Source organism: Somniosus microcephalus, chromosome 8, assembly GCF_052327205.1.
Source record: "Somniosus microcephalus isolate GS21.2 chromosome 8, FLI_Smic_1.0, whole genome shotgun sequence".
In the NCBI taxonomy this organism is placed as follows: Eukaryota; Metazoa; Chordata; class Chondrichthyes; order Squaliformes; family Somniosidae; genus Somniosus; species Somniosus microcephalus.
The window spans coordinates 18,411,175-18,438,740 of record NC_140994.1 but is presented as its reverse complement, the minus strand read 5'-3'; the positions used below and the strand labels follow the sequence as shown (position 1 = coordinate 18,438,740).

The window sequence follows — 27,566 nt, the reverse complement described above, 5'->3', positions numbered from 1 at the left end:
GCGCAAGCTGTGAGAGGTGGGTGTGAGGCTTGCAGCAGTGGTAATTGTCTGAGGGTGAGATGGAGCATGTGAATGTGAGGTAGGAGTTGTGATTGGTAAGAGATTGTTGGTAGGTGAGTGATGGGGTGTGTGGTGCATTGAGCAGTGTGTGAGGCTGGTGGTGCAGTTTGTGGGCTATGGCATTCACTGACCTTGACCACTCATGTGAGGTCTTTAAGCTTCTTCCTGCACAGCATCCAAGTCATCAGGGCTACACTACTGGCATTCACCACAATGGCTATCTGCTCCCACTGCACTTTGGTCTGTTGCCTGGAGGGCCTCTTGCCCCGCCTGTGGAAAGAAGACATCTCTCCTCCTATTGACCTCTTGCACCAAGGCCTCCAGTGCTGCATCGGAGAACCTTGATGCACGCTCTCTCCCCTGTTGCACCATCATTAATTAATTTTTTTGCGCCAACTTCCTCAGCCAGTTCACTGATCTGCTGCCGGCAGAATGCACCTCCCCTTTAAGGGGTGCAGCCTGCCTTTAAGCAGTGCAGGCTAGCCTCGCACGAACTTGGAACCTCTGCTGAGCATTCAGCCTCTCAGCAGCGTGTTCAGCGCTGGGATGAACACTTCAATCAATGAAATGAAGCAGGCGGCACGAAGATTGCGTGCTGTCTGCAAACCTCCGAATGGGCGCAGGTTGCTAGCACATCGCGATCCCCGCGCCCATTTTCAGGGGCAAACGAATTTCGAGCCACTGTGTTTATAAGAAACAGCTACTCCATGTTTTTTAATATAAGTATTGTGTTTACTATAAATAGATACTGCATTTATTATAAATAGACAGTATATTAGTGCAAGTCATTGCTGCTGATGATGCCACAGTATATTCAGCAACTTCCTGGAGTCCTGAATGCTCACAACCTTGTCCTCCTGCAGTGCAATGACTGAATTATGCACCATCATCCCCTTTGTCTCTTAATCTCTCCTGCCTTCCACCCTGTCACAGACCTTCCCTTTTGTTCTTTCCTCCCCTCCCCCCCCGCCTCCCTGCCCCTGCACTTGCTTAAAAACCTGTTACACCTCCATCTTTTATCCAGTTCTGACGAAGGGTCAACGACCTGAAACGCTGACTCTGTTTCTCTCTCTCCACAGATGCTGCATGACCTGCTGAGTGTCGCCAGCATTTTCAGTTTTTATTTTATGGCTGAATTATGTTGCGCTCCTCAATGCCCTTCAGTGAGAAAAAAAGATCTTTCGTGTCTTTCAATTCTTCCGTTTATTTATGTCTTTTGCAATTGCAACAACCACTGTTGGCATCCCCGCCCTTGTTTTTTCATCGATCCACATCATTGCCTCAGAACACTTCCATCGATAAAATTGCTGTTTCCTCGTGCACTAAACATTGCTCTTCCCGCAGCAACAGGGACATTTTTCTACGTTGGAAGGTGCTATACAAGTAGAAATTGTTGTTGTAAGAGCAAGTCTATCCAAGGCTGGAACATTGCTCCCATATCTGGGGAGAGATTACTCTCTCGGTCCTGGACAGCACACAAGAAACATCTTGTCTAATAGGCACCAACTCCCCCTCCGTCACAACCTCTCTCTTTTATCAATACATGATCTGCACTCCGGTCAATTTTCCTCTCCTGTTCATCCGCTCGTCTCCCATTCTGTCCCAAGGCCGCAAAGCTTTCAAAGGCTATTTCTCCCCGTCATTCTTTCCTTCCTCCTCAAATCTTCAGGCTTTTAATCCAAGTTTGGCTTCACCTGGTCCCTCCCTCACTTCTTGATTTAACTTGATGTTTTTAGTTTAAAAACTCTTTTCAACCTTGCTGCTTCCTGCAATGCCTTTGAGTTTCTCAATTGAAAAAAAACCCTCATCATTCAAGTGATGATACATAGATTTAGCACCACCTAGTGAAGAGGAAGTGGATTACATAGAATTTACAGAAACAGGCCGTTCGGCCCTACAAGTCCATGCCGGTGTTTATGCTCCACACGAGCCCCCTCTCACCCCTACTTCATCCAACCCAATCAGCATAGCCTTCTATTCTTTTCTCCCTCAGGTACTTACCTAGCTTCCCCTTTGATGCATCTACACGATTCGCCTCAACCACTCCCTGTGGTAGCGAGTTCCACATTCTCACCACTCTCTGGGTGAAGAAGTTTCTCCCGAATTCCGTTGCATTCATTAGCCGCCCAATGCTCCCGCTAAGGTGCGCGGTCCGCGCTGTAACGTCAAAGGTCGCTCGCCAGCTTTTCCATTATGTGAAAATACCGCGCAGAAATTTAAAGGGACCGCGCATTAAAAGAAACAGGCCGTGCAGAACAAAGTGCAGCTCACAGGGAACATTGGTGCCACCCATCTTATATTAATGGCAAATTGCTTCAGTTTCGAAGAGTCTTCAAAGTCAGGAGACCTGTGGATTTTGATCTATTTTATAACAAAAAAGAGTGACATCAGTAATACAGAGACACCAGATAATTAAAAAAAACTCGGACGTACTCTTACATGAAACAAAAATTTCCAACAGACATGGTAATCCAGTAATAGAGTTTGTACAATAAGTTCCAACACATAGCAGCACATTGTATACTCTTAACTTGGGAAATAAAACATGATCCAGTTTTAAAAAAAAAATCAGACACATACAGTATTAAATATGAAACACTGCATAATTCAGAATGACGTCAGAGCAATCAATCAATCAAACCTCTGTCCAAAGCTGCACGTCTCCTGGTCAGATACTGCACCGACCACAGGATTCAGGGTAGGAACACCGGCATAGCTTTAAACCGCAGCAGCAACGAGGAGCCGGTATTTGTCGCGGGATGGGATCAGGAAGCGTTAGCGCCCGTGGCCGGCAATTTTAGTCAGCGCGGAATCCATTCCTTCAGCAGCCGGTAATGTCCACCTGTCATTCTATGCTGCTGCTTCAGCCTCTGGACGAGTCAACGGGGTGGATTTTTATTTTTTTGCGATCATTTCTCGTAAATAAAAATCTCCAGGCTCCAACAAAAAAGGGAACAAAGTTGTGCTTTTGGTAAAACGTGGAGGTAGTTGATGGGAGTTCGAACCCCCACACTGACACACACACTAACACAAGGGGGGGGGGGGCGGCGCTGCTAGAAATGGCCTAGGTTTTGAAATAAAATCAGAAAACGTTGGGAAATCGCTCAGCGGGCCAGGCAGCATCTGTGGAGAGAGAAACAGAGTTAAAGTTTCAGCTCGATGACCTTTCACATGTTCCAGTTCTGACAAAGGGTCATCGACCTGAAACGTTAACTGTTTCTCTCTCTCTCTCGCTCCACAGATGCTGCCTGACCCGCTGAGCGATTTCCCACCATTTTCTGTTTTTCAGATTTCCAGCACTTGCGGTATTTTTCCTTTTGTTCCTCGGTTTCCAAATATAATTTTACAGCTGAAATAGGAGTTAGGATCGTAAAGGTTAGATGGCCAGAGGTGGGTTGGGCTCAGTTAGCTCGGTTTTTGTAGTTGGGTTCCCAAATTTGGCTGCAGTACTACGTAAATAAAAGAAAAATTAAAAAAAAACATTTTAATTTCAAGCATTGTCATTATTTTTTTCTGTCAGTCAGTCAGTCGGCTGGTCGGTGATGACAAAAGGTACACGCCAACTCTGTGCACTTTGGGTCCAGTTGTCCCTAATGGGCCAGAAATTTGGGTTGGAGGCTTCCTGCGGGCGCAAGCCCCCGACCTGCACTTACATAGCGCGCCTGCCGTTGTGCTGTGGGCCCGCGTGGGATTCCGATCCTGGGCCTCCTCCAGCTGCCGGCGCGCAGTGCTCGTGTATCCCAGAGGCGAAGTTAGTTCGATAGCGTGCCGGCCGTTGTGCTGTGGGCCCGCGTGGGAATCCGATCCTGGGCCTCCTCCAGCTGCCGGCGCGCAGTGCTCGTGTATCCCAGAGGCGCAGTTAGTTCGCAGCATCCCCTGGGATCACGTGGGCCATGGGGAGCCAATCGGAGCAGGGAATCTCCATTCATAGATTTGTCTAGGAAGATCTGTCAAATCTATGAATAGAGATCAGCCCCAAAACCTAAGTAAAACTTCAAATACATTAAAAAAAAATCATGGCCTAGAAATTCGGTGGGCTGCGCCACCAGTTGCGCCTAGAGAGGGCACTCAGTGGCTTTAGCGCCACTGGCCATGCCTCCCGCGAAATTTAGCGGGGCGCTAATGGCAGCGTTAGCCTGTAGCACTGCGCCACCACCGATGACGTCATCGGTGTGCGCAGCGCCCCGCTACCGCCCCGAACGCGATATTAGGTCGCGCCCCCCCACCCCCACCCCGTAGCGCCGGTCGCAATCTGCGACCAGTTCAGGGGGGCCTACCTGTGGCGGTAGTGGCGCAAATTAAGGGGGAGGTGCGGGGCGACCATTTTTTTCGGTGGCCGCCTGCCAGCACCTCCTCGCGTCGCCCTCCCCGGTCTCCTGATCCCCCCCCCGGGCAGTGCCGGCTGTGTCCCGAGAGCCTGGCACTTCTCCTCGGTGCCGGGCTCTTTTGCCGGCACTCGCGATCGGTGATCGCGCTAGTGCAGGCCCCTCCTCCTTAAGAAGGGGAGGAAGGCCTGCAGTACCGCAGCGCGCCGTGCCGCAGCATGTGGCGCTGCGGCACGTTGCGCTGCGATATTCAGTTTGAGCACCCCAAGAGGGATGCGAGGTGCCTCGAGCAGTGCCCCGCTTCCCTCTTGGGGCGCTCAAACTGAATATCGGGCTGGCGCTCCCGGCTCCTTCCGGGGCGGGACTTCCGCCACCCAGGCGAGCTTGGCGCCCCAAACGCGGCGCCACCGAATTTTTAGCCCCATATTTTTAAAATAACTATAAATTACATAAATTAACTATTTTAAACAAAAATTTAAATTTTTGAAAAAATTAATTAAAGTTTTAAACAGGGCTAAAAATAAACCTACCTTTCTTTAAAGTATTAAAAAATGATGAACCTGTGGAAAAAGTGTTTCAATTTTACTTAGTTCACCTCTTACCTTGTTAAAAGCAGGCCTTGCGCCTGCTTTTTTCACGCGCAGCTGCTAGGGACATACCCGCACGAAGAAAGCTGTAAAGAAAATTGGAAGTTCAAGGTCTACGCGCTGCCTCTCCGGCGCACGTGTTTGACCCTCGAACCCCTTCTTTCAAGGGAACGGAAGTTCCGGTTTCCAGCGCATGCGCAGTGCATGCGCGAAACCGGCACTTTCGTTGGCCAGACGGGCGAGTACACAGCGCGTACTCACCCGCGGGGACCCGAATTTCTGGCCCAAGATTGCCACAAATTGCCGTTAAGAGTCAACCAACATTACAACTTCAAAAAGTACTTCATTGGTTGTAAAGCGCTTTGGGGCATCCTGAGGTTGTGAAAGGCGCCACAGAAATGCAAGTCCTTTCTTTCTTTAGAAAGAAGTGAACACCTTCAAGTCGACAGGAGAGAAAATTTAGGGAGGGGTGTTTGGAGAGGTCTACAAGACGGACCACAGGTTTAAGTAAGTTGAAGAGAGATCAGTAATAGCTGCCCTTTAAGCATCTCAAAGTGCTTCGATATGTTCTAAAAGTTCTGTCAGTGCTTTTTTATCCAACGTCCCAAGCGTTAACCCACAGGGCGATAGCTGTGCTGAGTGTTTGACGGTTGCCGAGGGTTACTGTACAAGAGCAACGGAAAGGGAGAGATCCTAGTTCACATTGAGAGTCAGCCCGGCCTATGGAAAGGCTGACGAGTCCCACCACAATGGCGGAGCCACTTTCAGTGTTCTGCTTAGCAACCAACAGGAAACCTGAGCACCGTGCCAGAGTCCGAGCTCGCTCGTGCGCCCGCAGGAGATCGACGGCGGCGATTCCACCCCCACTGGTTCTCTCCCCCCCCCCCGCCGCCATTTTTCCGGCCTGGTCGAAAAAGGCTCCTCCGCCGGCCTCACTTTTTCCCTTTGGCGTTGGCGGATTTCCCAGCCTGCTTGGGGGCTTCGTCGTCCTCCTGCAGCTTCCGCAGCTTGACTTTCCCCTTGACGGGGGAGAAGGTGAGCGAGGCCTTCTTGAACTCCAGCGGAAAGACGCCCAGGTCTCCGTCGAAGCGGTTCTTTGTCACCTGCAGGTGTCGCTTCCCCTGGCCCGAGGTCAGCTTCTTGTCTTGTAGAATGAGCACGTTGTCAGCTTCCTGGCTGGCCTGGCGAGGGAAGCAATGGGAAGTGAGCAATGGGTTTCAGCAACTTCTGTCTCTCGCCCCCCCCCCCCGCATCCCATGATTATTCCCAAGCAACAAATACTCAACAAAAAAGGAAGAACAATATTTGGCTCCAAGGGGATTAAAAGTCAGGGACAGCTTCAACCACACAATATTAACCAAGAGTAAAAAGAAATGCTTCGGAATTAAAAACTCCGAGTGGGTAAAGGGGCAAGGGGGAAAACTATTTTCCACTGGTCGGTGATTTGGTAACTAGAGGGCATCACTTTAAGATCAACACCAGAAGACGAAGAGAGAGGTAGTGAAAACATTTTTTTAAGCATTGTTAGGGCATGGAATGCCCGATCAGAAATAGTGGGGGGTGGGGGGGTATCAGAATCTGTGAGGGCTCTTAAAGGGGAAGGGGATTAAAAGTCGGGGACAGCTTCAACCACAGAATATTAACCAAGATTAAAAAGAAATGCTTCGGAATTCAAGGCACCGAGGGGTTTTTGATGAGGTATTGGGCAAGGGGTGGGGAGAACTATTTTCCACTGGTCGGTGATTTGGTAACTAGAGGGCATCACTTTAAGATCAACACCAGAAGACGAAGGGAGAGGTAGAGAGAATTTTTTTTTAAGCATTGTTAGGACAGGGAATGCCCGACCAGAAATAGTGGGGGGATATCAGAATCTGTAAGGGATCTTAAAGGGGAAGGGGATTACTAGTTGACGAAGAAACATTTTAAAGGATGCGGGGCAAGAGCAGAGAACCGGGGTTATGTGGAGAGCTCTTTCAAAGGCATGACGATCACACAGGCCAAAGTCAAGAAAAATAGGGAATTCTTTTTTCGAAGTGTGGAGAAACTGGTGAAAACCGGGGGCTAAAAATTCGGTATCGCCGCGCCAGGTCTTTAGTGCCCGAAATTTAGCGCTGGGCCGGATTCCCCTAGCGCCCGCCTGAAATTCAGTAGCGCCGCCCCAAGACGGAGGCGGGCGCTATTGGAGGGTTTGGCCGCCTCGTTTGGGGCGAAGAATGTCAGTTTCCGGCGCCCAGCTGCCGCTGCGGCAACCGATGCAGTGCGGCAGGCTGGGGTACTGCAGGCCTCCTCCTTCTCTTAAGGAGGAGCTGCCTGCAGCCGTGAGATCGCCGCTGGATTCCCCCGTCAAATGAGCCCGGCACCACGGAGAAGTGCCGGGCTCGCGGGAGTCACACACCAATGCCGCGGGGGGGGGGGGTGCAGGAGTCCGGGGAGGGAGGTGCGGCCAGGCGGCCGCCGGGAAAGCGGCCGGCCGCCCCTCCACCTTTATGCGCCGGCCTCTCGGAGCTGTAAGGCACCATTTTGCAAACGCTGTTTGCGGCCACGACGGGCGAGGCGGCCGCAACTGCATTTGGCCATCGGGACGGATTACCATTGGAACCGGGGCGCTGCGCACACCGATGATGTCATCGGTGCCGGCGCAGCGCTACCGGCTAACGCCGATGTTAGGGACCAACTCAATTTCGGGCGCTAAAAAACTTCCGGCGCAAACCACTTTATAGCCAATAAGTGGGCGCAAACGCGACTGAATTTCTAGGCCCGGATCTCTTAACTCTATCGTCCCCAAATTGTATTGCAATGGCAGTTTAATATTGTCCTCTTTGAGGTGGTGTGGTTGGGACGAGTCCTGTTCCCCCTCCCCCAACCCCCAGTAGTAATATCAATATCTAAGGATAAGGGGTAAGCCATTTAGGACTGAGATGAGGAGGAATTTCTTCACCCAGAGAGTGGTGAACCTGTGGAATTCTCTACCACAGAAGGCAGTAGAGGCCAATTCATTAAATATATTCAAGAAGGAGTTAGATATATTTCTTAAGGCTAAAGGGATCAAGGGATATGGGGAGAAAGCAGGGACAGGGTACTGAATTTGGATGATCAGCCATGATCGCATTAAATGGCGGAACAGGCTCGAGGGGCCGAATGGCCTACTCCTGCTCCTATCTTCTATGTTTCTATGTTAATATTGAATGGTCACAGAATGGACCAGAATGGCAACTCGCAGGTGTGGGGGACCCTGTACGGAACGGGAAGTAGCATCAACCAGCCTGAGGCAGGCAGGGAGCAGGCGTCCACCTCCGAAGGAGCATCAACAATGGGTCGCGGGGAAGCAGAGGGCCAGGATGGGCTGGCGGTGTTAAATAAATAAAATTAAGGGCACACCGGAAACTCTGCAGGAAGTAGCGGTAAAAGGGAGCAGTGGCTTCGCAAAGGGAGGGCGAGCGGGGGAAGAGAGAGAGAGAGAGAGAGAGCGAGGCAGGTCACAGAAGCTGGGGCTGTAGAAATCACAGCAGTCAGGGCGGGCGAGCGAATCGATCTGTGCCGCGGCAGGAATACCAACTCGCGAGCAGCAAGTCCGCCTTCGCAAATAAACTGCAGCAAGAGTGAGAAAGCAAAGGGGGGAGGGGCAGCATTACAGAGCATGATTAGGTGGGAATTCAATTAGGTTGTAACACTCTGTTGGATCAGTGCAGTGGGGTTGTCACGTAAAGTTAGGTGTAACCCCACTGTATTTAAAGAGTCACATAACGTTATACTCACAGTGCCACCTGCTGGCACACTACCGTGAGAATTTTGAGCACTTTTTGATATACAATAGCGTTTATGTTTGTAGTTTAGGGTTAAGATTACAATCTTAAAGCTACTCCAGACATTGCAGTATTAGTGTTTGGTGTGGTTTATAGTTTGTGGACTGACAGCAGCTGGGAGGCATTTAGCTAGATCTGTTGACAGGGTTGGTTGGTTATAACTGTACAGGTAGACTACCCTTTATCCGAACTTCCGAAAACCGAAACCCTCTAAAAACCGAAGGTTTTTTCGGTCAGCGTAAGTCGTGCGCACGACATGACCAGAGTGGCGCACGACTTACAGGCCTAGCCGGATAAGGGATAGTGTAGCATTTTTCCGCACTTCTGAAAACCAAAATCGCTCAGCGTAAGTGTACCAGCCTTTATCCGCACATCCAAAACCAGAAAACCTCTGAAAGCCGAAAGTGGCGCAAAGCATGACTTCTGAAAACCGAAATCGCTCAGCGTAAGTCGTGCGCACGACCCCGACCCCCGCCGACCCCCACCCCCGACGAACCCGACCCCCAACCTGGCCCATCTTCAGATGTCCAACTCCAACCTGATGACAATGATGACAACACTGATGTACCCTCTTCTCCAAGATCCTCAAGCCAGATGTAATGTACCTTTATTGCATGTTTATGTACAGGTATTTAGCTTAGTTTGTACCTGTACATGTTTGAAGTTTTACTGAATGTTTTCCTTACAAATAAACTGTACTACAGTATTTATCCCTGTAACTACAGTATTTATAGTCGTTATTTATCCCACTCAGGTATTCATAAGGTCCGCCGACCCCCACCCTTTCGGATAAGGGATAGTGTATCCTTTATCCGCACTCCCGAAAACCGAATTAATCTGAAAACCGAAGTGTTTTCGCTCAGCGTAAGTCGTGCGCACGACCCCGACCCCCGCCGAGCCACCGCCGACCCCCACCCTTGCCGACCCCCACCCCCGACCACGACCCCCCGCCGACCCCCCACCCCCGACCCCCCGCCGACCCCCACCCTTTCGGATAAGGGATAGTGTATCCTTTATCCGCACTCCCGCAAACCGAATTACTCTGAAAACCGAAGTGTTTTCGCTCACCTTCCGAAATCCGAAATTCTCCGAAAACCGAAACACGGCTGGTCCCGAGGTTTTCGGATAAAGGATAGTCTACCTGTACTAGATTCCTGATCATTTTCTCCGGGGGGAGACCTGTAGTGCCAGTCATGTGATGCTGCACCCCATCACCTCCTGATCTCACCATTCATTACTCTTTCACCCACGCCTCACTGCGAATTCCACTCAGGCTTTAGGACAGCATCCAAACCCAATTAACTGAACTACAGGCTGCAACTTGCAGGCAACCGGCCATTGTCCCAAATCAATTTGATCAGCAGCGCTGCGTAGTTCAAAAGAGAGATTTACACCAGGCATTCCGAACACAACGGGAATATTGCAACAGGAAAGTTAGGATATTAACGGGGTGAGCTTTGACGGGACAGTCGCACTTTGCTTGTCCTAGTGGCGTAGCGCAGGGATCGGTGCTAGGACCCCAGCTATTCACAATATATATAAAATGATCTAGACGAGGGAACTAGATGTAATATCTCCAAGTTTGCAGACGACACAAAGCTGGGTGGGCGTGTGTGCTGTGAGGAGGATGCAGAGAAACTCCAGTATGATTTGGACAGGTTGGGCGATTGGGCAGATGCATGGCAAAAGCAGTATAACGTGGATAAATGCGAGGTTATCCACATCGGTGGCAAAAACAGGAAGACAGATTATTATCTGAACGGCAATAGATTGGGAAAAGGGGAAGTGCAACGAGACCTGGGTGTCCTTGTGCACCAGTCGCTGAAGGTAAGCATGCAGGTGCAGCAGGCGGTTAAGAAGGCAAATGGTATGTTGGCCTTCATAGCGAGAGGATTCGAGTACAGGAGCAAGAATGTCTTGCTGCAGTTGTACAGGGCCTTGGCGAGACCACACCTTGAGTATTGTGTGCAGTTTTGGTCACCTTATCTGAGGAAGGATGTTCTTGCCATAGAGAGAGTGTAGCGAAGATTCACCAGACTGATACCTGGGATGGCAGGAATGACGTATGAGGAGAGATTGGGTCGATTAGGCTTATATTCGCTAGAGTTTAGAAGAATGAGAGGGGATCTCATTGAAACTTATAAAATTCTAACAGGACTAGACAGACTAGATGCAGGAAGGATGTTCCTGATGTCGGGGGAGTCCAGAACCAGAGGTCACAGTCTAAGGATAAGGAAGCCATTTAGGACAGAGATGAGGAGGAATTTCTTCACCCAAAGAGTGGTGAACCTGTGGAATTCTCTACCACAGAGGGCAGTTGAGGCCAATTCATTAAATATATTCAAGGAGGAGTTAGATATATTTCTTAAGGCTAAAGGGATCAAGGGATATGGGGAGAAGGCAGGGACAGGGTACTGAATTTGGATGATCAGCCATGATCTCATTAAATGGCGGAGCAGGCTCGAGGGGCCGAATGGCCTACTCCTGCTCCTATCTTCTATATTTCTATGTCCTTGATTTTTCTTGCGTTCTCGTAGCTGTTCGACGTGGACTCAATCAGGTAGTCACCTCAGGCTCATGAGCTGTAATTTGGAACATTTTACTCATGTTCAAACCCAAGAACTGTGCTGCATTGGGACAGTCCTTTTTACAACTAAATCACTTATTAGGGATCCTGCGGAGACAAGTTTAGTTCCCTTCTTCCTAAATGCTGATCGTAGGGCTGAAAACCCAATGCTACAAACCTATCTGGAGAAGGGTTCCCAACCAAAAGGTTGACCTGTCTATTCTCTCTACCAGATGTGGACAGACTTGCTATACGAACATACATTCATACGAACTAGGAGCAGGAGTAGGCCACTCGGCCCCTCGAGCCTGCTCCGCCATTCAATAAGATCATGGCAGATCTGATTACTCCACATTCCCGCCTGCCCCCGATAAGCAAGGGGGTGAAAGGTTATCAAGAATCTATCTACCTCTGCCTTAAAAATATTCAAAGACTCTGCTTCCACCGCCCTCTGAGGAAGAGCGTTCCAAAGACTCGCAACCCTCTGTGAGAAAAAAATTCTCATCTCTGTCTTAAATGGGCGACCCCTTATTTTTAAACAGTGACCCCTAGTTCTAGATTCACCCACAAGAGGAAACATCCTATGTATTCCCAGCATTGTCCCTTGTTGTTATAAGCCTATTCTGGTGCCCAGTAGGGTCAAGAAATTACTGCACAAATTTCAACTTTTAAAAGGGTCGAACACACAAATCCGGTGAGGCCGGTGCTACAAACTCTTGGTCAAAGGCCACAACCCCAAGGGCTAGTTCTGGGATTACTCCAGCATTGCAGCGTTGGGGTGCGAGGAGACGGCTCTGCTCCCATGCTCCCTCAGGCAAGCTCCCAATTTCAATTCTGCTGTAGCAGGAAGTTGAGGAGTTGCCCTTTTAATTGTAGCAGGAATACTGGGACGACAACAACAACTTGCATTTATATAGCGCCTTTAACGTAGTAAAACGTCCCCAAGGCGCTTCACAGGAGCGTTGTCAGACAGAATTTGACACCGAGTCACACAAGGAGATACTCGGACAGGTGCTCAATAGCTTGGTTGGTTTTAAAGAGTGTCTGAAAGGAGGGGAGAGAGGCGGAGAGGTTTAAGAAGAGAATTTCAGAGCTTAGGGCCTAGAGAGCTGAAGGCACGGCCGCCAATGTTGGGGTGAAGGAAGTGGGGGATGTGCAAGAGGCCAGAATTGGAGGAGCGCAGCGATCTCGGAGTGTTGTGGGGCTGGAGGCGGTTACAGAAATAGGGAGGGGCGAGGGCCATGGAGGGATTTGAACACGAGAATGAGAATTTTAAAAATCGAGGCGTTACCGGACCGGGAGCCGATGCAGGTCAGCGAGCCCAGGGGTTGATGGGTGAACGGGAATTTGGTGCCAGTTAGGACACGGGCAGCCGAGTTTGGGGATGAGCTCAAGTTTATGGAAACGTGGAGCGGCAAGCTTGCTTAAGGCAACAGGACAGGGTAAGGAGAGCCGCAGGCGAGCCACAGCAAGACTCGCTGACCTAGCCCGCGTTTCCTTTATAAAAATAAAACGTTTTTGTGATGTCTGACTTGCCTTGGCTGTGCCGAAGATGGAAGCGGTCTGCAGTTCCTTATCGTCCTCCTCCTTTCTGGGATGGATGACGAGAGTCACATGGCAACTATTGTCCGTAGCAAACTTCCTAAACATTCCAACAATATAATCCTGGGCAGAAAACCTGAAGTGGAAAGAAACATTTTCAGTTCTTTAAATTAGAATGAAGCCCCAACCCCCACCCCCCTCAAAATCTTCACTTGTCCAATCAGACAGATACTCCCCCGAGTATCTATTTCCTCTGGTTGGGGGGGGGTGGGGGGGGGAAGTCCAGAACAAAAGGGGGGGCATAACCTTAAAATTAGAGCCAGGCTGTTCAGTGGTGATGTCAGGAAGCAGTTCTTCACACAAAGGGTAGTGGAAATCTGGAACTCGCTCCCCCAAAAAAGCTGTCAAGGCTGGGGGGTGGGGGCAATTGAAAAATTCAAGACCAAGATTGATAGATTTTTGTTAGGTAAGGGATATGGAGCTAAGGCGGGTAAATAGAGTTGAGGTACAGGTCAGCCACGATCTAATTGAATGGCGGAGCAGGCTCGAGGGGCTGAATGGCCTACTCCTGCTCCTATGAGCAGACTGGTAAGGGGTGGGGGGGGATGAGAGGGAGGAGAGGATCTATTTTGGCGGGGTGGGGGGTGAGAGGGAGGAGAGGATCTATTTTGGCTGGGGGGGCAAACAGAAGCATAAACAAAGTTAAGGATGCAAAGATTTGGGGGTCGCAGTGATGCGGCAGGTACATACGCGGGTAGAGCGGCTAGGTGCAACTTTGCAGCCTCAGGTACCAGCAGCAGCAGCTCCTGATCTCAATCAGACTGCATGTTCTTAAGTTCTCACCTGGGGAGGGCAGGAGAGAAAGGAGAACAGTGAATTAAGACAGAGGGCTGTGGATGCTCAAACAAAAACAGGAAATGCTGGAAATATTCAGCAGGTCAGGCAGCATCTGTGGAGAGAGAAACAGAGTTAACGTTTCAGGTTGATGACCCTTCGTCAGAACTTCATCGACCTGAAACGTTATCTCTGTTTCTCTCTCCACAGATGCTGCTGAGTATCTCCAGCATTTTCTGTTTTTATTTCAGATTTCCAGCCTCCGCAGTATTTTGCTTTTTTGCATTGGCTGTGGATGCTCAGTCGTTGAGTATGTTCAAGACAGAGACTGATAAGATTTTTAAGCACAAAGAGAAACAAGGGATATGGGGATCGGGCAGGAAAGAGGAGTTGAGGTAGAAGACCAGCCATGATCTTATTGAATGGCGGAGCAGGCTCGAGGGGCCATTTGGCCGACTCCTGTTTCTTTTATGTTCTTATGTTTAGGTCCAGCAAACCTCTCCACGGGAGCCTGAAGAAGAAAGTGGCTTCAGCCCCAGGATTGCACCTGTTTTTGTCGGAGGATTGATTAAGGCGATACATTTTGCACAGGAGGTCTGTGGAGTCGAGGAGACCCAGGGAAATCGATCAGTGGAGTTTACGCTGATTTCAGGAGTCACTGACAGAACGTCAAAAGGATTCCCCGACGTCGCACAAAATATACAGCCCAGGGAAATCACGTGCGATGTCGGGCAGGTTGCCGAGATCTCATTGGAAGGGTCGCAGAAAGTGCAAGATACTGCCATCACAACTCGGCCGACATTTTACAGGAAACTCTCTTTTAACCGGCACCTAAATATCCGGAAATCTCTCTTAACTGGCAAAATTCCCGAGTAGGTTCAGGTAAGTTTTACTATATATTAGTGGCCGTGCAACAGGGACGCCTGGATCTGTGGCCGTGTAACCGGGGCTCCTGCACATGTGGCCGTGCAACAGGGACGCCTGGATCTGTGGCCGTGTACAGGGCTCTCGTACCGTGGTAACTATACCTCTCTGTAATCCGGACTTTTTGATCAATCGGCACCACGCCGGTCCCGTCGGTGCCGGATAAAAAAAAGTTTCCTGTAGTTGAAAAGAGGTACAATTACTTGTCGACAGAGAGATGCTCCTGTCCCATCATGAACTGCAGGTTGTCTATAACAATGTGGCTGATGTCGTACACGTACACCGCGTGCTGCATCGTGTCGATAACTGACCTGCACAACGGAGAGAGAGAGACACCCCCTGTTAAATTCACACCGATCAACATCTTAAAAAAAAAAAGCAACACTACTTAAGAGACGCAGACGCCAGCCGAGGTGAAAACTCCAGTCATAGAAACATAGAAGATAGGAGCAGGAGTAGGCCATTCGGCCCCTCGAGCCTGCTCCGCCATTTAATGAGATCATGGCTGATCATCCAAATTCAGTACCCTGTCCCTGCTTTCTCCCCATATCCCTTGATCCCTTTAGCCTTAAGAAATATATCCAACTCCTTCTTGAATATATTTAATGAATTGGCCTCAACTGCCTTCTGTGGTAGAGAATTCCACAGGTTCACCACTCTCTGGGTGAAGAAATTCCTCCTCATCTCAGTCCTAAATGGCTTACCCCTTATCCTTAGACTGTGACCTCTGGTTCTGGACTCCCCGACCATCGGGAACATCCTTCCTGCATCTAGTCTGTCTAGTCCTGTTAGAATTTTATAAGTTTCAATGAGATCCCCTCTCATTCTTCTAAACTCTAGCAAATACAAGCTCAATCGACCCAATCTCTCCTCATACGTCATTCCTGCCATCCCAGGTATCAGTCTGGTGAATCTTCGCTGCACTCCCTCCATGGCAAGAGCATCCTTCCTCGGATAAGGCGACCAAAACTGCACACAATACTCAAGGTGTGGTCTCACCAAGGCCCTGTACAACTGCAGCAAGGCATTCTTGCTCCTGTACTCGAACCCTCTCGCTACGAAGGCCAACATACCATTTGCCTTCTTAACCGCCTGCTGCACCTGCATGCTTACCTTCAGCAACTGGTGCAGTCGGCCCCACAAGCCCCGTCATCCTTATAACCGTTCTCAATCCCGCCCGCCTGCCTCTCCATCATCGCCCTCATTCCCTTCTCTCACCGTAGACACATGTGGAGAGACGGGAGAAGCTGGGGTTATTCTCCTTAGAGCACGGAAGGTTAAGGGGAAATTTAATGCAGGCGCTCAAAATGATGGCTGGTTTTGATAGGAGTAAACAAGGAGAAACTGTTTCCACCGGCAGGAGGGTCGGTAACCAGGGGGCACAGAATTAAGGTCATTGCCAAAAGAACCAGAGGGGAGATGAGGAGAATTTTTTTCACACAAATTGTTATGACCTGTAATGCACCGCCTGAAAGGGGGATTACCGAGATCTCTGCGCGCCTCCAATTCTGGCTTCTTGCGCATCCTCGATTTTAATCGCTCCACCACTGGTGGCCGTACCTACTATTGCCTGGGCCCTAAGCTCTGGAATTCCCTCCCTAAACCTCTCTGCCTCTCTTTCCTCCTTTAAGATGCTCCTTAAAACCCACCTCTTTGACCAAGCTTTTGCCCACCTGTCCTAACATCTCCATACGTGGCTAGTGTCAAATTTTTGTCTGCTAACGCTCCTGTGAAGCGCCTTGGGACGTTTGGCTACGTTAAAGGGGCTACGTAAATACAAGTTGTTGTTGTTGTTGTTTATCCGTCATCGCCAAGTACTTTACTTGATGGTGTGCTGCCCGTGGAACGTCATGAAGTAGAGCGGCAAGTTCTCGAACTTGTCGGCCCACTCGTCGTACTTCTCCAGCTGATCATCCAGGCGCTGCATCGCAAACTGAGTCAGCATGATCTTGGCCAGCCGGACGTTGTTGATCTCAAAGCTTCCCCATAAGGTGTTCACCCCTTGGATGCAGAGGTCCAGAGCGCTCTCGCTGATGAAGGTGGTCTTCCCACTGCCTGTCGGACCTATTTGCGAGAGAAAGATGGGCACTTACAATAAGACCCGATCAGACCTGGTCCAGCAGGTTGCCACGGGTTACCCGATCCCTGTGGAGAAACGCAGCAACGTGCCGATCTCGGGCTCGACATCAGGGTCTGGGATCAGCCGCGGCTCAGTGGGCAGCGCGCTCGCCTCAGAGTCAGAAGGTCGTGGGTTCAAGTCCCACTCCAGAGACTTCAGCACAAAACCTAGGCTGACACTTCCAGTGCAGTGCTGAGGGAGTGCTGCATTGCCGGAGTTGTAACGTAGAAACGCGGCAGCCAGTTTGCGCACAGCAAGCTCCCACAAATGTGATAATGACCAGATCATCTGTTTTTAGTGATGTTGGTCGAGGGATAACTATTGGCCCGGGACACTGGCGAGAACTCCCCCCTGCTCTTCTTCAAATAGTGCCGTGGGATCTTTTACGTCCGAGAGAGCAGACGGGGCCTCGGTTTAACGTCTCATCCAAAAGACGGCACCCCCGACAGTGCAGCGCTCCCTCAGTACTGCACTGAGGGTTTAAACTAAAATGGCAGGGGGTTGGGAACCTGAGCAGGGAGACAGAGGAAAGGGAAACAAGGATAAAAGCAAAAGATAGGAAGGAGAAAAACAAAAGTGGCAGTCAGATAAATCAGCGGTTTAAATCAAAAGTGGCCACAGTAAATAATCATTCTAATAGGTCTAAGAGCGTTAAAAAAACAAGCCTGAAGGCTTTGTGTCTTAATGCGAGGAGCATTCGTAATAAGGTGGATGAATTGGCTGCGCAAATAGAGGTAAACGAATATGATTTGGTTGGGATTACGGAAACGTGGCTCAAGGATGGCCAAGGCTGGGAACTCAACATCCAGGGGTATTTGATATTCAGGAAAGATAGGCAAAAAGGAAAGGGAGGTGGGGTAGCATTACTGGTTAAAGAAGGGATTAACACAATTGTAATGAAGGATATTAGCTCTGATGATGTGGAATCTGTATGGGTAGAATTGAGAAATACTAAGGGGAAGAAACGTTAGTGGGAGTGGTATATAGACCTCCAAACAGTAAGGCGGAGGTTGGGGATGGCATTAAAAGGGAAATTAAAGAAGCGTGCAATAAGGGCACAGCAGTCATCATGGGTGACTTTAATCTACATATAGATTGGGCTAACCAAATTAGTAACAATACTGTGGAGGAGGAATTCCTGGAGTGTTTACGGGATGGTTTCCTGGACCAATATGTCGAGGAACCAACCAGAGATCAGGCCATCTTAGACTTGGTATTATGTAACGAGAAAGGATTAATTAGCAATCTTGTTGTACGAGGCCCCTTGGGTCAGAGCGATCATAATATGATCGAATTCTTCATTAAGATGGAGAATTAAGTAATTGACTCAGAGACTAGGGTCCTCAATTTAAATAAAGGAAACTACGATGGTCTGAGGTGCGAGTTGGGTAGGATTGATTGGGGAATGTCACTCAAAGGGTTGACGGTGGATAGGCAATGGCAAACATTCAAAGACCGAATGGATGAACTACAGAATTTGTTCATCCCAGTTTGGCATAAAAATGAAACAAAAAAGGTGACTCAACCGTGGCTAACAAGGGAAATTAGGGATAGCATAAGATCCAAGGAGAGGACATATAAATTGGCCAGAAAAAGCAATAATCCTGAGGATTGGGAGCAGTTTAGGATTCAACAAAGGAGGACAAAGGGATTAATTAAGAAAGGGAAAATAGATTATGAGAGTAAGCTTGCAGGGAACATAAAAACTGACTGTAAAAGCTTTTATAGATATGTGAAGAGAAAAAGATTGCTGAAGTCAAGCGTAGGTCCCTTGCAGTCAGAATCAGGGGAATTTATAATGGGGAACAAAGAAATGGCAGACCAACTAAATACATATTTTGGTTCTGTCTTCACAAAGGAGGTCACAAATAACCTCCCAGAGATGCTGGGGAACATAGGGTCTGATGAAAGGGTGGAACTGAAAGAAATCAGTATTTGTAGGGAAATGGTGTTAGGAAAATTGATGGGACTGAAGGCCGATAAATCCCCAGGGCCTGATAATCTACATCCTAGGGTACTTAAGGAAGTGGCCCTAGAAATAGTAGATGCGTTGCTGGTCATCTTCCAGAACTCGATAGACTCTGGAACAGTACCCATGGATTGGAGGGTAGCTAATGTTACCCCACTATTCAAAAAAGGTGGTAGAGAAAAAGCAGGGAATTATAGACCGGTATGCCTGACATCGGTAGTGGGGAAAATGCTAGAGTCCATTATAAAAGATGTAATAGCAGAGCACTTGGAAAGCAGTGACAGGATCAGACAAAGTCAACATGGATTTACAAAAGGTAAATCATGCTTGACTAATCTACTGGAATTTTTTTGAGGATGTAACTGGTAAAATAGATAAGGGAGAACCAGTGGATGTGGTGTATTTGGACTTTCAGAAGGCTTTTGATAAGGTCCCGCATAAGAGATTAGCGTGTAAAGTTAAGGCACATGGGATTGGGGGCAAGGTACTGACTTGGATCGAGAACTGGTTGGCGGACAGAAAGCAAAGGGTTGGAATAAACGGGTCGTTTTCCAAGTGGCAGGCAGTGACTAGTGGGGCACCGCAAGGATCGGTCCTAGGACCCCAGCTGTTCACAATATATATTAATGATCTGGACGAGGGAATTGGATGTAATATCTCCAAATTTTCAGATGACACAAAGCTGGGTGGGAGGGTAAGCTGTGAGGAGGATGTCGTGAAACTCTAGTACGATTTGGACAGGTTGGGTGATTGGGTAGAAACATGGCAAATGCACTATAATGTGGATAAATGTGAGGTTATCCACTTTGGTGGCAAAAACAGGAAGGCAGATTATTTTTTGAATGGCAATAGATTGGGAGAAGGGGAAGTGCAAAGAGACCTGGGTGTTCTTGTGCACCAGTCACTGAAGGTAAGCATGCAGGTGCAGCAGGCGGTTAAGAAGGCAAATGGTATGTTGGCCTTCGTAGCAAGAGGGTTCGAGTACAGGAACAAGGATGTCTTGCTGCAGTTGTACAGGGCCTTGGTGAGACCGCACCTTGAGTATTGTGTGCAGTTTTGGTCGCCTTATCTGAGGAAGGACGTTCTTGCCATGGAAGGAGTGCAGCGAAGATTCACCAGGCTGATACATGGGATGGCAGGAATGACGTATGAGGAGAGATTGTGTCGATTGGGCTTATACTCACTGGAGTTTAGAAGATTGAGAGGGGATCTCATCGAAACCTATAAAATTCTGTCAGGCCTGGACAGACTAGATGCAGGAAGGATGTTTCTGATGGCCGGGGAGCCCAGAACCAGGGATCATAGTCTAAGGATGAGGGGTAAGCCATTTAGGACAGATGAGGAGGAATTTCTTCACCCAGAGAGTGGTGAACCTGTGGAATTCTCTGCCACAGAGGGCGGTGGAGGCCAGTTCATTAAATATATTCAAGAAGGAGTTGGATATATTTCTTAAGGCTAAAGGGATCAAGGGATATGGGGAGAAGGCAGGGACAGGGTGCTGAATTTGGATGATCAGCCATGATCTCATTGAATGGCGGAGCAGGCTCGAGGGGCCGAATGGCCGACTCCTGCTCCTATCTTCTATGTTTCTATGAACTGCCACCGCTGACACCCAATGAGCTGCATAGACCAGGATGGTCCCAGGTGTGATCCTGGTCTGTGCTGAGTTAGTGGATCTTAGAGGGATAGCAGGATTTAGGTGAAAGATAGTTTACAGCGTTGGAAGCCTCCCCTTGTATTTAACAGTCAGTTTGGAAGTACAAGTATCTTGAAATTTAAAGTGGTGGGATTTTTTCCTCACTGGTTTCACACAAGTTTAGCGTTCCTATTTCTCCGTTTAGCTGTACCTGAACCACTGTTTGGATCTACCATTCTCTAAATATGATGACAGTCATTCACTGCCCTCACCTGCAACATCAGTTACTTTAAGCATTATGTACTCCCGTCTACACAGAACACAGAAACCCCACAGTGCAGATAGAGGCCATTTCGGCCCATCGAGCCTGCACCGACACATATCCCACCCCTCCAGTTTTAAAACAGTGCCATAGGATCTACCAGGCCAGGCAGGCAGGGCCTCAGTTTAATGTCTCATCCGAAAGACGGCACCCCCGACAGTGCAGCGCTCCCTCAGTACTGCATTGAAATAGAAGTCCCGAAAGGGGTCTTGAACCCACAACCTTCTGACTCCAAGACAATAGCGCTACCCACTGAGCTAAACAGAAGCTCGTGTGGCAGGGGTATAAGCTGAACATAATGCTTAAAGTAACTGATGTTGAAGGTGAGGGCAGTGAATGAGTGTCATCATATTTAGAGAATGGTCGGTCTGGTAGATCCAAACAGTGATTCAGGTACAGTTAAACGGAGAAATAGGAATTCAACGCTAAACTTGTGAGGAAAAAAATCCCACCACTTTAAATTTCAAGATACTTGTATTCCCAAACTGACTGTTAAATGCAAGGGGAGGCTTCCAACGCTGTAAACTATCTTTCACCTAAACCCTGCTATCCTTCTAAGATCTGCTAACTCAGCACAGACCAGGATCACACCTGGGACCATCCTGGTCCATGCAGCTCATTGGGTGTCAGCAGTGGCAGTTCAGTGCAGTGCTGAGGGAGCGCTGGACTGTCGGAGGTGCCGTCTTTTGGATGAGACGTTAAACCGAGGCCCCGTCTGCTCTCTCAGGTGGGCGTAAAAGATCCCGCAGCACCTCTTGAAGAAGAGCAGGGGGGGAGGAGGGGGGGGGGGGCGGGGAGTCCTCCCTGGTGTCCCGGGCCAATATTTATCCCTCAACCAACATCACTAAAAACAGATTATCCGGTCATTATCACACTGATGTTTGTGGGAGCTTGCTGTGCGCAAACTGGCTGCCGCGTTTCCTTACATTACAACAGTGACCTCACTTTAAAAGTACTTCATTGGCTGTAAGGTGCTTTGGGATGTCCTGAGGTCGAGAAAGGTGCATTACGAGTCTTACAGCTCATTACCAAATTGAAATGTGCGTGCCACTGGGGGAGCTGTAGGAAAGATTTGGGGTCATGCTCAGCACCATATTACAAGACAGCAACCAAACTTATGGTCTCCTTATTTAAGGAAGGATATACTTGCATTGGAGGCAGTTCAGAGAAGGTTCACGAGGTTGATTCCGGAGATGAAAGGGTTGTCTTATGAGGAAAGGTTGAACAGGTTGGGCCTATACTCATTGGAGTTTAGAAGAATGAGAGGGGATCTTATTGAAACATATAAGATTCTGAAGGGGCTTGACAAGGTAGATGCAGAGAGGATGTTTCCCCTCGTGGGGGAATCTAGAACTAGGGGGCATAATTTCAGAATAAGGGGCACCCATTGAAAACGGAAATGATTCTCTCAGAGGGTCGTGAATCTTTGGAATTCTCTTCCCCAGAGAGCTGTGGAGGCTGGGTCATTGAATATGTTTAAGGTGGAGATAGACAGATTTTTGAACGATAAGGGAGTCGAGGGTTATGGAGAGCGGGCAGGGAAGTGGAGTTGAGGCCAAGATCAGATCAGCCATGATCTTTTTGAATGGCGGAGCAGGCTCGAGGGGCTGAATGGCCGACTCCTGCTCCTACGTCTTATGTTCTACCTGTGAACACTGTGAGCTCCCCTTTGCGGTGTCCTTTGAGGAGTTTGTTCAAATCCGGAAACCGCTGCCACTTGATCCCAGAGACCTGCTCCGCGTTAGCCAGCTCCCCGAACACATCGTCCCGCAGCTGGCGGAAGGAGATGATGGACTTGTGACTGGCAGGGATGGCACTCTTCACGATCTTGCCGAGGTTGAGGCCCGCGGCCAGCGCCTCCTGGGGGCAGGGCTGGTGGTCGCCTGGCCGCACCAGGAAGCAGCGCTTCATGCTGAGCTTGCGGGCGAAGATCTTGGAGGCCTCCCACGAGAGGAGGTCGCTGCCCAGCCACAGGATGATCTTCTTGAACTGTTCCAGGTACGGGAGGAGGACAGGGGGCAGGCAGCTGACACCCCGGGGCAAGGACACGCAGGGCAGGCTGGTGGCACTGGCCACCGCAAGGCAGTCGGTCTCCTTCCCAGTCAAGATGAGCGCCGTGTCCTTCCTCGTTAGGATGTGGAGACCAAAGAGGTTGTGGTAACTGCTGGGCTTCGGTAGGGTTGTTGCAACGTAGTTGACACCGCGGCCATCTTGTTCGGCTGACAATAGCTTCAACCCTTTCAAACTCGAATCCCTCCAGTTGAACCAGGGGAACACCAAGCTTTTAGTGGGTTTGAAGTACCTCACGCTCAGCTTTTTCAGAGTCAGATTGGACACCTTCAAAATCCCGAACATGGCTTTGGCCAGTTGGGCCTCCTCTTCCTCCACGTCCGCGAAGGCCGTGGCTTTGTTCCAGATCTGCTGCACCTCTTCCAGGTCCATCGCCTGCTCGCTCAGCTCCCAGTCGCTCTCCGGCACCTTCAGCAGCACGTCCGGGCCCAGGTTGTCCTGGCCTTCCTTCTGCATCACCTCCAGGCAGTCCTGGAAGTCCTCCCAGCTCCCTTCCAGTAGAGTCTCCTTGCACAGGAACTGGCCGGTGGTCTTGTCGACAAAGAGGGTGAACGTGTCCTTCTCCGCCTTCCCCGAGTCAAACACCTTGCCGACAAACAAGCTCGGGACGTGGAGGCAGCTGTGCCCGTCGTGGAAGGGGACGCCCTTTGACCGGAGGTACTGGCGGATCTCGGTCACCGTCACGGGCGAGAAGGCGGGGACCATGTCGGCTTTTAAGCTCTTGCTCCTTAAATTCCCCTTGACGCCAAAACACGGCGAGGGTGTGGTGCTCAGAGGAGCTGACTGCGTCGCGCCTTTCAGCCACATCATACGGGACTTCTCCTTTCGTGGGCTAAGCTGCCCTGGCGCTGCAGGCCGCTGCTTGCGTGCGAGGCCCGCGATGCTGTAACATCTTCGAGGGGGGGTCGGTCCCCGCAGGACCCCACTAACCGTTCTGCAGCCGCAGCGAAACAAGCAAAGCATGCTCTCTGCGGAGTGAGGGGGAGAAAACAAAAACAGTTGAGAGAATAACAGCAAGAACTTGCATTTATATAGCGCCTTTAATGTAGTAAAAAACACCCCAAGGCGCTTCACAGGAGCGTTATAATACAAAGTGTTGGCATCGGGCCACACAAGGAGATATTAGGGCAGGTGATCAAAAGCTTGGTTAAAGAGGTAGGTTTTAATGAGCTTCTTAAAGGAGAGAGAGGTGGAGAAGCGGAGAGGTTTAGGGAGGGAATTCCAGAGCTTAGGGCCCAGGCCACTGAAGGCACGGCCGCCAATGGCGGAGCGATTATAATCGGGGATGCGCAAGAGGCCAGAATTAGGGGAGCGCAGAGATCTCAGGAGGGTTGTAGGGCCGGAGGAGGAGGAGATTACAGAGATAGGGAGGGGGCTGAGTCCATGGAGGGATTTGAAAACAAGGATGAGAATTTTAAAATCGAGGCATGATGCATTCTCAGCGTTTTATCAATGCAAGCATCTGTAATCACAACTATCCAAAGATACTTCTAGATTAATTTTTAAAATCTCACGTCTGTGCGCACGTCCTGTCAGTTCTCCCATTATAAATTCCCACGTCCACATTTATAATGGGAACGCCTTAAGTAAATTTGTCAGGCTGTAATTAAAGGCGCTGCAGCACCACCACTGGCAGGAGGCTGTAATTACAGCATGACAAGTTTACATGGGTAGTTCCATTAGAAATGTGGACACAGGACGTAGAGTAGCAATACCAAAATAGGAACACTACGTGTGACTTTAAAATTAGCCCCTGCCCTCTAACCCCTCTTCACCTGAAGCCTACACTTGGGCTTGACTCCTCATATGTCAGCCGTGCCTCAGTTGGTAGCACGCTCTCCTCCACGTCAGAAGGCTGTGGGTTCAAAGTCCCACTGCAGAGACTTGAGCACAAAAATCTAGGCTAACACTCCCAGTGCAGTGCTGAGGGAGTGCTGCACTGTCGGAGGTGCCGTCTTTCGGATGAGACGTTAAACCGAGGTCCCGTCTGCTCTCTCAGCTGGACGTAAAAGATTCCACGGCACTATTTTGAAGAAGAGCAGGGGAGTTCTCCCCGGTGCCCTGACCAATATTTATCCCTCAATCAACATCATCACTAAATACAGATTATCTGGTCATTATCACACTGCTGTTTGTGGGAGCTTGCTGTGCGCAAATTGGCTGCTGCGTTTCCTACATTACAACAGTGACTACACTTCAGAAAGTATTTCATTGGCTGTAAAGCGCTTTGGGACGTCCGGTGGTCATGAAAGGCGCTAAAGAAATGCAAGTCTTTCTTTATGCAACATCCCAGAAGATTAATGTGTACAAATGGTATGTTCTCTCCCTGCATCCAGTGTGCAGCAATACCGTCTTACTGCACCATTTCCTACTTTAACTCATTCTTTCTCACAACCGCAAAAATCCGACACTACTTACATCGCTCAGCCTCCCCCCATCATAGAACAGAATCATAGAACGATTACAGCACAGAAGGAGGCCATTCGGCTCGTCGAGCCCGTGCCGGCTCTCTGCGAGAGCACTTCAGCTAGTCCCACTCCCCCGCCCTTTCCCCGTAACCCTGCAAATCTTTTTCCTTCAGGTACTTATCCAATTCCCTTTTGAAAGCCGTAATTGAATCTGCCTCCACCACCCTTTCAGGCAGTGCATTCCAGATCCTAACCACTCGCTGTGTTAGAAAGTTTTTCCTCATGTCGCCTTTGGTTCTTTTGCCAATCGCCTTAAATCTGTGTCCTCTGGTTCTCGACCCTTCTGCCAATGGGAACAGTTTCCCTCTATCTACTCTGTCCAGACCCCTCATGATTTTGAACACCTCTATCAAGTCTCCTCTCAACCTTCTCTGCTCCAAGGAGAACAACCCCAGCTTCTCCAGTCTATTCACGTAACTGAAGTCCCTCATCCCTGGAATCATTCTCGTAAATCTTTTCTGCACCCTCTCTAAGGCCTTCACATCCTTCCTAAAGTGTGGTGCCCAGCATTGGACACAGTACTCCAGTTGGGGCCGAACCAGTGTTTTATACAAATTTGTCATAATTTCCACACTTTTTTACTCTATACCTCTATTTATGAAGCCCAGGATCACATAAGCCTTTTTAACTGCTTTCTCAACCTGCCCTGCCATCTTCAATGATTTGTGCACACATACCCCCAGGTCTCTCTGTTTGTGCATTCCTTCAGCATTGTTCCATTTAGTTTATATGTCCTCTCCTCATTCTTTCTACCAAAATGTATTACTTCACACTTTTCTGCATTGAATTATCCACTTTGGTAGGAAAAATAGAAAAGCAGAGTATTTTTTAAATGGTGAGAGATTGGGAAATAACAACAGAAAATGCTGGAAAAACTCAGCAAGTCAGGCAACATCCGTGGAGAGAAATTTGGACGTTTCGGGTTTGACCCTTCTTCAAAACTGGAGAGAAAAGGAACTAGATCGAAGGCAGGGCTGCGAAATGTTGGTATTCAGAGGGACCTGGGTGTCCTTGTACACGAATCACTGAAAGTTAACATGCTGGTACAGCAAGCAATTAGGAAAGCAAATGGTATGTTGGCCTTTATTACAAGAGGATTTGAGTATAAGAGTAAAGACGTCTTTCTGCAATTATATAGGGCCCTGGTGAGACCACACTTGGAGTATTGTGTACAGTTTTGGTCTCCTTACCTAAGGAAGGATATACTTGCCATAGAGGGAGTGCAACGAAGGTTCACCAGACTGGTTCCTGAGATGGGGGATTGTCCTATGAGGAGAGGTTGAGTAGACTAGGCCTATATTCTCTAGAGTTTAGAAGAATGAGAGGTGATCTCATTGAAACATACAAAATTCTTACAGGGCTTGGCAGGGTAGATGCAGGGAGGATGTTTCCCCTGGCAGAGGTGTCTAGAACCAGGGGTCACAGTCTAAAACCTCTGGTCATCTAGGACTGAGATGAGGAGAAATTTCTTCACTCGAAGGGTGGTGAATCTTTGGAATTCTCTACCCCAGAGGGCTGTGGAGGCTCAGTCATTGAGTATATTCAAGACAGAGAGCGATAGATTTTTGAATATTAAGGGAGTATATGGGGATAGTGCAGGAAAGTGGAAATGAGGTCGAAGATCAGCCATGATCTTGTTGAATGGCAGAGCAGGCTCGAGGGGCCGAATGGCCTACTCCTGCTCCTATTTCTTATATTCTAATTTCATCTGCCACATGTCCGCCCATTTCACCAGCCTGTCTATGTCTCCCTGAAGTCTATCATTCTCTTCCTCACTGTTCACTATAATTCCAAGTTTTGTGTCATCTGCAAATTTTGATATTGTGCCCTGTACACCCACGTCCAAGTCATTAATATATATCAAGAAAAGCAGTGGTCCTAGAACAGACCCCTGGGGTATACCACTGGCACCACCTCCGTATCTAAGGAGGATTGGAATATTATGGCCAATGCCTCTGCAATTTACGCCCCCAATTCCCTCAGCATCCTAGGATGTATCCCATCCACTCCTGATGATTTATCTACTGTAAGTACAGCCAGCCTTTCTAATTCCTCCTCTTTATCAATTTTTATCCTGTCAAGTATCTCCACTACCTCCTCTTTTACTATGTCTGTGGCAGCATCCTGTTCCTTGGTGAAGACAGATGCAAAGTACTCGTTTAGTACCTCAGCCATACTCTCTGCCTCCATGCGTAGGTCTCCTTTTTGGTCCCTAATCGGCCCCACTCTTAATACCCTTTTGCTATTTATATGCCTGTAGAAGATTTTTGGATTACCCTGTATATTGGCTGCCATTCTATTCTCATACCCTCTCTTTGTCCCTCTTATTTTCTTTTTCACT

General features: G+C 49.1%; 1 protein-coding gene across 1 annotated transcript; it reads right to left on the bottom strand.

Annotated features, from left to right (window-relative positions):
* Nucleotides 1–4,721: 4,721 nt before the first annotated feature.
* twnk (twinkle mtDNA helicase) lies at nt 4,722–23,723 on the bottom strand. The gene is made up of 5 exons (XM_085994309.1): nt 22,334–23,723; nt 16,465–16,705; nt 14,845–14,952; nt 12,878–13,019; nt 4,722–6,153 (listed from the first exon to the last, which is right to left on the bottom strand). The coding sequence occupies exons 1-5, from the start codon at nt 23,718–23,720 to the stop codon at nt 5,905–5,907; spliced, it is 2,127 nt and encodes a 708-aa protein (XP_085850435.1). The 5' UTR covers nt 23,721–23,723; the 3' UTR covers nt 4,722–5,904.
* Between the last annotated feature and the right edge of the window lie 3,843 nt (nt 23,724–27,566).